Raw genomic sequence first — 13,382 nt, 5'->3', positions numbered from 1 at the left:
AGTTCTATAAACACACTTGAAGACATTCACAAATAGTATTTTTGTTAGAGCAGAGTTAGGATTGGAACCTAAGTCTAAATCCAAAGCTCATGTTTATAAAACTCTGCATCAGACACTGTTTACTTATTACTCAACCTGCACAAGTTTCACAGGGTTTTAAAGACTAAGTGAAACAACTTATAGCCAGTGCTATCATGAAGCTAGGTATATCTGGGCATTCAAAGATTATCTTTCTCCTGTTATAATCTTGAATAACAACAGGGTCATTAAATGTTAACCTGAGATTTGAAAACAGTTTGATGTTCTTTATTTTATGACTAACACCAAAAGTTCTGGTAATTTGATATTTTTAATTTTTATGTTTCACTTTGAAATATAAATAGTAATATGCAAAAAGTATAGTGAATAGATAGCTCAACAAATAAGGCAAAATGAGACTCTACATTATCTATCAGTCTGTTGCTATTTCATTCCTGCACCAATTCTTAGAGTTTTATTATTATATACTGGCAGTGGTGGTACACACCTTTAATCCCAGCACTTGAGAGGCAGGCGGATCTCTGAGTTCGAGGCCAGCCTGTCTACAGAGTGAATTCTAGGACAGCCAAGGCTACAGAGAGAAACCTTGTCTCAAAAACAAACAAAACAAAACAAAAAAAACCCAAAACCGATTACTCAATCACAAAAAGAAAAAAAGAAAAAGGAAAGAAAAAAGGACTTCTAATTAAGCATTATATGACTTTAAACAAATTCAACAGGTTCTGCAGCAAATGAACTGTACATATTTTAGAAATACTTGTTATGGCCACAAGGTTAGGTACACATTTATAACAAAAATGTTGCATAATAAGCTATAATATTCATTACTGTCTTTAAGTATACAAATAAGGGAAAATAAACATCCTATTTTCAACAGAAAACAAGTAAGTATTGACAACTGCTTACAATTTTATTTTCCTTAATAAATAAAACAAGACAAGACAATTTAGAATGAGAACTTCCAAGTTATGGGTCCATTTAGTTATATAACTGAATACAAATGTAACTGTCATTGCTGTAAATAATTTATTGCTGAATTTTAGAAACATAATTAGTTCTTTGATCTACATTATAAATTAGATCAAAAGGTTAAGATTGCTCTTAGGAGTCCAACATGTGGCACACACCTTTAATTCCAACACTCAGGAGGCAGAAGCAGGTAGAGTACAAAGTTAGCTTGGAGGACTAGAGAGATGGCTTAGTGGTTAAGAGCACTAACTGCTCTTCCAAAGGTTCAATTCCCAGCAACCACATGGTAGCTCACAACTGTCTGTAACTCCTGTTCCAGGGAATCTGACACCCTTACATACGCACAGGTAAAACACCAATGCACATAAAATAAAATTATTTTAAAAGAAAAGAAGATAGCTTGGTCTAATAAAGAATTCCAGGCCACTGGAACCGTATAGAGAAAGTTTGCTGCTGGATTAAACTTTTTGGGTTCAGATGATGAATAGCCTTGACTGACTTCAAGATATTTTAAGTTAAAATAATATTCTTCCATATCAGTGAGCTATCAAGTGAACAGATGGTCAATCAATTTGACATGTTTCTTTTTTATTTATTTATTTATTATATATTTATTTATTATGTATACAATACTCTGTCTGTGTGTATGTCTGCAGGTCAGAAGAGGGCACCAGACCTCATTACAGATGGTTGTGAGCCACCATGTGGTTGCCGGGAATTGAACTCAGAACCTTTGGAAGAGCAGGCAATACTCTTAACCACTGAGCCATCTCTCCAGCCCCCTTGACATGTTTCTTAAACTGATGAGCTAGATGATAATCTCACTCTTTAGATTATGTATTAACCTGCTTTTCTAAATAATACTTCCTTTTTATCTTCAGCACTAGGGCTAAGTGTTTTCATTTTGTTTACAAGTTCCAAGGCCTTCCTTGGGCATGCTAAGCAAGCAAGCATTTATCACTGAACCACACATCCTAAACTCACTGTTCAGCTCCCCTTTCATAAGAAAACATTACGCAGAGGCTAGAGAGATGACTCAGTTTTTCTTCCCAGCACCCATTTGGCATCTCACAAACTTTTGTAACTCCTGTTCCAGAAGATTCTATCCTCTCTTCTGGCCTCTGTGGGCATAGCATGTACACAGTGTAAACACATCTAAAGGCAAAATGCCTATACCAATGAAAAATTTAGAAATCCAAAGAAAAACAATTAATCAGTTCTCTTTAGCCATCAGAATAATTTAGAGGCTGGAACAATGGTTCAGTGGTTAAAAGTATCTGCTGCAACCCAACACCCTCTTCTGATCTCTGCGGTCACCAGGCATATACAGTATAAATGTGTAGGTACTTACACACACATATAAAAATAATAAAACAAATTAAGAAGAATAATTCATAGTACACAGTGAAGAGTCTACCAAGAACAAAGTACTATTCTAGGTTCTTGGGGGTGATTTGAATACTATCAAGACTTTGATTCTCTTTTTAGGAAACATAAACTATATGACAAGAGGAAATGAGACAGTACACAGGCATTACCAGAGCCAAGTTAAAAGATGAAAATACCTAATAAAAACGAATGCTTGAAAATTCTTAGAAAAGAGAAAATACTTTTTAACTTGGAATGGCTAATATAAAACAGGACACAAAGCATTTGAGTTTGTTCTTAAAATAAGACAGTATTTGGGAGATTTAATAATAAGAGACAAAAGTACCTAGACAAAGGTGTCAGCAGAGGAACAGAGGGAAAATCTATAGTCTATACAAAAAAAATAAGGTTTAAAGTAAGATATGTAAGCAAATGTTCTATTTCAGAACTCGAACCAAACTTTCAGTAAAACTGTTTATAAATGCTAATTCTCCTTGATTAGATATGCATCATCTCAGTCACTTGAACTCATGAAACTAAAAGTAATTCTTTATGCCTCATGCTTGACTGACTGCTCTGATCTGCTGAAAGTGGTCTTCAGCTTAGTTCATCATTCTTTTAGAATTACAGTCAGACTCATCTGCTGAAGAGGGTACAATTACAGACAAGTAAAATGAACTGTCAGCGTCACTGACCTCTGACAAAAGGAAAAGTGTTGGTATGCAGGACAATGGAAAGAATGCAAAAAGAAAAAATGGATGAGTGAGTGAGGACAGTGAGTCTGCCTTTTTCAATGATTTCAGGCACACACTCTTGGAAGCTGGTCAAGTTAAAGGTTAAAAAATTAGGTCAATGTTTTTGGGAGGCTTGTTAAGATTTTTAATTCAATAAAATAAAATCACATTCATAATGACTAAAATATGGTAAATATAGTATAGAGTCCATTTTAAAACACAAATTATACATAAATTTCATCTTCCAAAGGTTAAAAATGTATTTTTGGTTCAGATAAGACAGCAGTATGTCTGTGGATTGTAAGACATTATGCCTCCAAAAAGCAGATTTTTCTTCACAAAGGAAAAAAGTCAATAGTAGTACACTTTTACTTCTGTTCACTGTCAAGTGTATGCCATGGGTGCTGTAAAATGCTTGCCCTTCTTTCTGGTTTCTTCCAATTCAATAATTTATTTGGAAATCTTAATTTTATATGCTAATTTTGTTTTTTAGTATACGCACTGACATCGATCAGGCTTCTTGAGTAGCAACCACAGAATAATTCCAGGTACCTTAAGAAGAAAAGGGATTTATCTGAGGCTTTGTGTTAGTATCTAGCATAGCTGGGAAGGCTAGTGAGTGAGCTCAGCAAACAGGCAAGAACAAAAAAGGCTGCAGAGTGAGCATTCTAGAGTTATCCTAGAACCTAGGCAATGACAGTTCAGCTCCTGCCTGTTGCCACAGTGGTGACTGTGCTAGTGTGACCCTTTCTCTTTTTTTTTTGTAGACATTATTGATAGAGGAGGGTTAACTGTCTATGTGTTACTTTCATTGGTTAATAAAGAAACTGCCTTGGCCTTTTTGATAGGCCAGCCCTTAGGAGGGTGGAGTAGGCAGAACAGAATTGTGGGAGAAAGAAAGCAGAGGCAGTCAGATACCATAGCTCTCCTCTCCGAGATGGATGCAGGTTAAGATCCTTCCTGGTAAGCCACCACCTCGTGGTGCTACACACATTATTAGAAACGGGTTAGATCCATATGGAAGAGTTAGCTAATAAGAGGCTACAGATAATGGGCCAAGCAGTGTTTAAAAGAATACAGTTTCCATGTAATTATTACAGGGGTAAAGCTAGCTGGGAGGCGGGCGGCGGGAAGCGGCCCACCGCTCCTTCTACAATTATTGCTCGACCCTGCATCCAGAAAGCATTCTCAACTGGGCTCTGCTTTCTGTGCCACTAGCTCCTAACCTGAAAGAAAATCTTATGCTGAAACTCAAGCAGAGAGAAAAAGGTTCAGGAAGCCTTTTCTGGTTTTTCTACTGAGAGGTGGCCTCTCCCCTCCATTAACACCTACACAATGCGGGATGGTGGTGGTGCACACCTTTAATCCCAGCACTAGAGAGGCAGAGATAAGAGGCTCTCTGAGTTCAAGGCCAATATGGTACACAAAGTGAGTTCCACAAGAGCCAGGGTTACACAGATAAACTTATTTCAAAAACAAATAAATAAACACCCAAAAAACAAAACAAAACAAAACAACAAAACCAACCAACCAAAAAACACTTACATAAAACTGGGAAGGTTCTAGTACTAGGAAGCCAAAAACCTCCTGTGACCCATACAGGAAAGTAACCAGTTTAGAAAAGAATGGCTGAAACACAAGAGAAGCCTCTGTCTTCTAAGTGCTCTGGACTCCAGAATCTGGAGTCGTTTGAGCAGGAACCTACTCAAGTTCCTGCCCCCAACAACCATTAAACTTTCTGTCTGGGCCAACAATCCAAGTAAGCATGGTTTCAGTAAGCAACTGGACTTGTAACAGATATGGCTTCAAGCTAATGCTTCAGTAATTACCTTAGCCTGCCTACTTGGGCCCCTACCTAAGCCCTGTCAAACTGGTTCTTACATTGTTCCCTTTCCTTCTCCCATGGTGCCCAAATTCCTGGGCTTAAGGGTCAGAAGAACTAGTATGAGTTACGTATTTACAACTTTATCACTCACAGGCTAGTTACTAGTTTCTGAACCCATCAAACTTGAAGGTTATCAGGATGACCAAAATTACAAGCACAATCTCATTTGTTACCAACTTTCACAGATAAAGTCAAGAATATGGTTCAGTTGATAGAGCTGTTGCCTGACATGCACACGGCCGTAGTTTCTATTCCCAGCATCACAAAAAGAGCAGGTGTGCTGGTACACGCTATAATCTAAGCACTTAGGAGGTGGGAGCTGAAGGATCAGAAGTTCAAAGCCATTGGGGCTGGAGAGATGGCTCAGAGGTTAAGAGCACTGGCTGCTCTTACAAAGGACTGAGTTCAATTCCCACCAACCACATGGTGGCTCACAACCATCCATCATAAGATCTGGTGCCCTCTTCTGGCTTACAGGGATACATGCAGGCAGAAACATTGTATACATAATAATTTTTTTTTAAAAAAAGTTCAAAGCTATCCTTAGTTACTTAGTAAATATAAAAAGAGCCAAGACTATATAAGGCCCTGCCTTAAAGCAAATAGGCAAAATACAAACAATGGGGAAAAAAACTTCATATTCCTATAACAGCAAATAAACAATCGTCATAAATGATGATTTCTTAATCCTCCTCCCCTTAGGGCTGTGGCCTCTTCAAGGAACTTCTGGGTCTAAAGGACACTAATGTCATATCTTTATTTTAAGAATTAATTTTGGGGCTGGCAAGGTACACTGAGCATTCTTATTTGAATCACACAACAAAAAATACAGACCAGGGGCTGAAGATACGGCTTAAGAGCACTGGTTGTTCTTCCAGAGGAGCTATGTTCAATTCCCAGCTCACAATCATCTGTTACTTTAGTCTGGGGGATCCAGTACCTTCTTCTAGACTTCTCAAGACACCAGGCATGCACACAGTACATATACATACATACACATAGGCAAAACACTCATACACATAAACTAAAATAATAAATACGGACTACTCAATTCTCTCTAAAATGGTATATATCACTAGAACCATGAGACATGCAGGGAAAGATTTAAATTATCACATACAATAGATGTCTGAGCACAGGTATCGCTGGTATGTAAAACTCCTGTTGGGAAAAGCTAACGGGCAAGTGACAAATAGACTGATCTTAAGCACAATGGAAAGAGGTAGAAACCAACTTAAAATTATAACACAATCTTAAAGCCAGTAATTGTCTAAAAAGAATCTACAAAATATACTGAGTATTGAACTTAAATAATAAAATTATTTTTAGAAAAGACTGAGTATCTGGGAATGAAGCTTAGCACTTAAGTGTTAGCCTTAGCGGAGGGCAGAAAGAGAGAAGAAAAAGATGACTGTGGCAATGAAGATGCACCCGTCACAAAGATTAGTAGCTGACATTTATTGAATGCTTATTACATATCAAATACTGTTCATATCAATTAACATACATGGTTTCCTTAATCTTCAGAATCATACTTTATAGGTTACTATTCTTTTTGCAAATCAGTATGACAGAGAATTAAGAGCTATATGACTCGTTTATGGTGAAGCATGTTAAGACACTGTAGAGGAGGATTCAAAGCTAGTCCATTGGCTCCAGACTTGAGCTTTAAGCTTTATCACATGAATTCCTTGGTCCTCCTCATGGAAATGAGGTAAGGCATAAAAGACTTAGTAAGAATTTATCCTGGGTATGAGGAAAAGGCATGGCCCACATAAAGCACAAGAAGCTAAAGTGAAAACCGTGCCGGCAAATGTTGAATGGGAAGAGACAAGAGCTCTACTTGTTCAGCCAGATTTGAGATAAAGAAGGGACAATCAGATCTTTAAGTGCACTGTATAAAATGCAATTTCTACGTAAATGACAGAAAAAATTTAACTCACCAAAGAAAATAAAAGCACTCTAGGACAGGTAATCAAGTACCACCAAAGACCTAAGAGCTAGCTTGCAATTTCATTAAAAACTAAAATATTACTACCTTAAGGTATGCACTCTCACTTTTAAAAACAGGTAAATATAGAAGACACACAGTTTGAGAAAAGAAAGACTTGTCATACCTTTTTGACGCTGTGGCAAACTTCACAATTTCTGTAGAAGCATTTTCTCACAAATTTGGCTTTATAGAATAAAGGAATGGTAGGTCAAGCTGCTAGGTCATTTCTGATACTGTCCCTATAAACTGGCATCTCTAAATAGTTAGCTATTAATATAATGATTATTATTTTAAACTAATAAAAGCAGTTTAATGACATTCTTGCTGTGACAAAAACAAGTCTGTTACTGAAAGACAATAATAAAAATTTTAAAAGACTATGTAAAAGAAATTGTATCCTTTATTCTCTTATCAATGCCCGATTCTCATCTTATTACTAACGTCATCATCTACTAGGGTTTAAAAAATATTTCTCAAAGTCCTATTAATTAGCTGATCTGGCCATGTATTTTTCAAGGTAGAAAACCATGCTAAGCCTTACTGCACTAGCAAAATTAAACTTCTCAAGTAATACTGGGTCATATAAATTGTTTCATTTTAATTTATGGCCACAGAAAGCTAAGTATTTACTCCCTCTGTGTAGGAAATGTCTCTTTCTAGCTCTGAAATGTTAAGATTTTAACATTTACTAAAAGATATACTTCTCAAACACAATATTCATATATTCATTTGCTTAGAACACAGAAATGATATGCTATCCAGATAGACAGTTTGTTTTGTTTAAAACAAATGAGAAAGGCATGTGGGTCTTGCACTAACTGCTTTACAGGCTAATGCCTGATGTACAAGTCAAACCTGAAAGTAAGATACAAACTATTTTAAAATGTAAGTCAGAGACTTAATTAAAATAAATTTAAATGTGTTCTACCTTTTATTTTTATAATGAATTTATTCTAAGCAAGTTAAGAATCTATGAAGTGTTAAATATAAATATAGGAATCTAAACGAGATCTGGGGAAATAGAGAGGTTCAAAGTTAGAGCAGAGACAGCATAGGTGGCTAATCACATAGTCCCATACCCATTATCTTATATTAGGCAAGAACAAGGCTGCAGTCTCACCAATGTTCTTTATCATTAGTACTGAATACTTGATCTTAATCAAGTATTAGTAAAAATACTTGAAAAGCTACATTAATACTGACCCTGAAGTTGTCTCAGCATTCCGAATTACAGACTGAGAAAAAAAATTAACCCTGTATATTCTAGACACTGATATAGAATTAAAGTAGTTGTGATTTTAATTTGATAGACAAATATATAATTTTAGAAATAAAAATTTAAAGCCAGAATTTCATACCTTGTGCAAGCATGTTAAATTCCAAGAACAATGCTATGTGGTAAAGTTCCATGGCTTCTTCTGCCCTGGTCATGTTTGGCTTTCCTGCAACGAGAGCCTGAACTTCACTGAGACTCCCCACAGAAGGACTACAGTGCAAAACAGAGAGGTCCACCACGTCGGTATACATACAGTGTAATATCACTTTTGCATATTTTTTTGGTATAATGGACTCATCTAATATAATTCTTGTGGGAGTTCTCAAAGTTCGGTCTGTGATTTCTTCACCAGTCCGTATCCTCCTTTGTAATAAATTTCGGAAAAATGGGGATCGTGCAGAAATAACAGCCTTGTGGGCTTTGAGCTCTTCATCTAAACAGTTCTGATTTCCACCAAAAGCTTCGACTAGTTCAGAATCTGAAGAAAAACTAAGGACGACATCATAATAACACATGTAATCAAAGAGTCCACGCATATCTACATCAAGGGAATTTGGTGTTCCAAATTCTTCACTAAGCTGAACAAGGATATCGACATTCTGAAACCTTGAGTCCTCCATTCCAAATTCTCCCGTATAAAGGTAGTGTAACAAGGCAGAAAACATGGGCATGTCAATACCAGCTGTACTGATGTCCATTATTATCTCTGCCCCATACTCAGGCGAAGAAGAAAGCAGTGTTTTAAAAAATGGACACCTTGCTGCCAAAATAGCACGATGAACAGGAAAACAAGTTTCTTGAAATATTAAGTCCACGTCAGTACAGTACTTATACTCATAAAGGTCAGCCATATCCTTCTGCAGTGTCCGGGCTTCCGGTCTGGCCAAACTGGCTTGTAGAGAAAGCTCCTTTAAGGCTGAAGTTCCCTCATATTCTTCTACTAGTGCATTGACATCCCTCACATCCCACCCAGAGAGGAGTTCTCGCATCTGCTTGGCGTGATCAGCTGACCTATTTGATTTTCGGCGTTTAATAAATTTCTTTTTGAGGGTAGCAAGGCCAGAGGTTCTCTTTTTTTTGTCTTGTGGTTTCTCGTGGCCATGGTCAAGGCTATACAACTTTGATTCACAACCATAGCCTTGCTGAGAATAGGATGATGTTCCTAAGAAGAAAATTAAGTAAATCATAACTTCTTAACATTCATTTTTCACATTAACATATTTCATGCCTAAAACTTTTACAAACACATTATGATACAACTCAAATAAAACTGAACATTGCTTTTTATGAATGCAAATAACTCAGTTTCATATTAAGAAAGAGGGCCAGGCACCACGTGGTGTATACTTGTAATCCCAACACTTTAGAGGCTGAGGCTGAAGGTCAAGACTATTCTAACAGCTTAGGCTGCAGAGTGTGTGTATGTGTGTGTGTCGGCGTGCACGTATGCACGACTGGGGAGGGGAGCAGGAAAGATGGTTTATTGGACTTTGAGGACCTATCAGACACATAAAAGCTGGACACAATGATACACAATGTACAGTGTTGTGAAGCTGGAGACAAGCAGATCCTAGGGGACCAAAGGCCAACTAGTGTAGCTAAAACATGAGCTTCCAGGTTCAATGACAGACCCATCTGTAGGTAGAGGACTAGAGATATGGCTCAGTGGTTAAAGAATTGCTGTTCTTATAGAGGTCCTGGGCTGGGTTCACAACCTCCCAAACAGGCAGCTCATGACCACCTGCAATTTCGGTTCCACAGGATTCAAAATCCTTTTGTGAATTCTGTAGGCACTTGTCACACAAACATATATTCAGGGACAAACACATACACACAAAATAAAATAAATAAATCTTAAAAGTCAAAAGAGGTGGGATGTGGTTGAGAAAACATCTAATGTCAATGTCTGCCCTCCCCATGTACACACATGCAAATAAACTTCCACACGCATGCACACACCACACACACGTACATACACACAAAATAAAATAAGAAATAAATCTATTTTAAGAGGGCCAGAAAGATGGCTCAGTCACGTGTCACTACACCCGATGTTCTGAATTTGATTCCTGGTACCCACATGGGGATTAGGAAAGAACTGACTCTCACAAATTATCCTCTGACTCTGTGCCATAAATACCCCCACCAAATTAAAGTGTTCTGTAACAATTTTTAATAAAAAGGAAGGAGGAACGAAGGAAAGAAAGAAACAACAAACAAAAACAAAATTTTGCCTGAATTTTAAAAAAATGTCTTTGGTTTTCTGGCAATCAAGGACTAAGGCTTAACTAATGGATTTTTTGAAAATGAGAAGCAGTTTACAAATTAAGAATATTGTCTATAATTATAAAATATTTTTCTCTAAGGCTGCATTTATAACAAGCACAATTAACATTGGGGTGAGGGCAGGGAACCTAGATATTGCAGAATTATTACCTATAATAATTTTTCTACCTCTCAGCACTCTTTTTATCTACAAATATAACTGTTAACACAATTCTATTTACAGTCACAACAGAAAATAAAATTTAAAAATGCAAAGTTACCTATGAAAGTCTGCTGGGCCTGTGAATTTCCCCCTACCCGTGGGGAGCATGAATGAGGATAGTTAGATGCATTAGCACCCATTTTCTTCAGTCACTCCGGCATTCCATCTGCTGGTTCTTCAGAGTGTAATCCCAGAGGCCTTTACGAACCTTCAACCCTGGATCCAGCAGCCTCTTTTCATCCATTTCTTGATGGAAACAAAGATAAATTATTTATTGTTTTAAATATATCTTAAACCAACAATTAAAAAAAAAAGCAACCTCGGGCTAGAGAGATGGCTCAGCAGTTAGGAGCACTGCCTGCTCTTCCAGAGAGCCCGGGTTCAATTCCTAGCACCCACATGGCAGTTTACAATTGTCTGTAACTCTAGGGTCCAACACCCTCTCACAGACATACACGCAGGTAAAACAACATTGCACATAAAAATAAATTATTAAAAAAGTTACCTCAAACTGCATTTTTGTAAATAATATACTAAGAAGTTCACATATGCTTTTTTATATTATTTATTTATTCATGAGACAGAGTTTCTCTGCATAGACTTGGCTGTCCTGGAATTCGTTCTGTAGACCAGGCTTGGCCTCGAACTCAGAGATCCACTTGCCTCTGTCTCCCGAGTCCTGAGTTTAAAAGTGTACGCCACCACCTGGCAATTGTTTTTAACTGATCTTTTATGAACACGTTCATACACACACAGACAAACATTTCCATATACATAAAGAAATCTAATTACAGTGTTCAGTGTAAGGCTGGAATTTTCTAGCTAGATACAGATACTAGGTAAAGCAGAAGTAATTCTAGTCAAATGATACCCTTATATATGCACATGAATAATCAAATATTTTCTAAAATTTTATACTTGGTGACATTCTGTTTTTAGTAGTTTAGTGGTGGAGTACTTGTCTATGTGCACAAAGTTCTCAGTTGGACCTCTAATACCACAATTAAAACAAGGAAAAATAAAATAAAGTTTATATTGTTATTTTTTTAAAAAAATCAGTAAGTCTAAGAAATCTTAGTTTTCAGATTAAACTTTACAGAAGCTTAAAGATTCTACAAGTGACTTAAAAATTATTTTTATTATTTCATTGTGTATGTGTGTGTATATGACCCCAGGTGCCTGCAGAGGCCAAAGGAATTGGATCCCCCTCAAGAGCCAGAGTTACAAGAGGTTATTAGCTGCCTAACATGGGTGATAGGATTCAAACTCAGTTCTACTGGAAGGATTGTGCATGTTCTTAACTATTAAGCCATCATTTCTCCAACCCCACCTACTAGCCATTTTTAACCATACTTTGAACTGAAATTGGGTCCTATGAATCAAAGTTGTACTACTTTTTTATAGGTCAAATTTCAGTCTTTTTACTCATTAAAGATTTAGGTTTAAAGCTAGGTGTGGTGGTACACACCTTGAATCCCACTTCTTGGGAGGCTGAGGCAGGTAGGTCCTTATGAGTTGGAGGCCAGCCTGGTCCACATAGTGAGCTCCAGACCAGCCAAGGAAATAATATATACTGAGAAATTATATTTAAAATGAAAACATCATGCAACATCAAGTCTACCAAAATACATGGGAAAACCAAAAACTTCAAAATATGGTGTAAAGAAGAATGTGAAAACTGTAGGCCAGGGTTACTAGGAGTGCAATGACATGGTACTGCTCATGAGCTGAAGCTGATTCTTATTTTCCTTACTCATTTCTCAAGTTCCATGTTGGCTATATTTTGTTTGTTTTGATTTTTACCTTCTACTGACAACTGAACAAACTTCACTGACACAACACAAAGCATGCCAAAGGCATGAACTATTCTAAAATACAAGAAAAATGAGACTTGCTTCCAGACACAAATGTCAGTGGAAGTGCTTTTAACACACACATGAATTATTTTCATCTGAGAATCTTACTTGCTTTGTTCAAGACACTAACACTGCTGGGTTCCATCGTGGATACCAGCAGTTCCAGATACTGGAGGTAAGAAGCTGAGACAGGAGGATCCCTTAAGCATAGAAATTGAGACCAGGCTAGAGAACATACAGAAACCCTGTCTCTCAAATAATCAAATAGACATACATTGTATCATACTACTTATTTCTTAATCTATTTTGCTGCCTTTAGATTCTGGAAATGAGAATTAATTAGAATTCTAATATAGTTCAGGGGTTGTTTGCTTTCCAGGCAAGCCTTGGAAATATCTTCTACAGCCAACAGGGTAAAATCAGATAATGTTTTCAGAGATGACATTTGTAAACCTAGATTCTCTTGATTAGTTGTCTCACTGCTGCCTTTTCTAAACAGAATATGCCTTTGGGTGTACTACATATGTCCATATGCCAAGAAATAACACCCAGCAAAACAACATACCTTGTAGCATCTTGCACCTCACTACCCATCTTCAGTTTTTCATGGTTTATTTTTTTTCTACTGCCCTCTTCATATGGGAGACTTGTTGAGATAGCTGTTTGATTACCAACATGTCTCCCAAAAGAGCACTTACTAGTCTTACCATATCCCCTTTGCCTGGGACACTTTCCCACACAGTTTTCATATGGTCTGTACTCTTATTCAAGTTT

General features: G+C 37.0%; 1 protein-coding gene across 2 annotated transcripts in view; it reads right to left on the bottom strand.

Moving 5' to 3' along the window:
• The window catches only part of Btbd7 (BTB domain containing 7), an 86,428-nt gene that overhangs the window by 47,562 nt on the left and 25,484 nt on the right, over positions 1–13,382 (bottom strand). For both annotated transcript variants that reach the window (XM_087911559.1, XM_087911560.1), the window contains exons 2-3: positions 10,811–10,998; positions 8,347–9,426 (exon numbers count right to left, since the gene is read on the bottom strand). In XM_087911559.1, coding sequence (XP_087767685.1) covers positions 8,347–9,426; positions 10,811–10,892 — 1,162 coding nt within the window. In that variant the 5' untranslated portion in view covers positions 10,893–10,998. The remainder of the gene's footprint in view (positions 1–8,346; positions 9,427–10,810; positions 10,999–13,382) is intronic.

Source organism: Myodes glareolus, chromosome 11 (genome assembly GCF_982192425.1).
Source record: "Myodes glareolus chromosome 11, mMyoGla1.1, whole genome shotgun sequence".
NCBI classification, from domain to species: Eukaryota; Metazoa; Chordata; class Mammalia; order Rodentia; family Cricetidae; genus Myodes; species Myodes glareolus.
The sequence above is the reverse complement of the archived record's forward strand: the minus strand, read 5'-3'. Positions and strand labels throughout refer to the sequence as shown.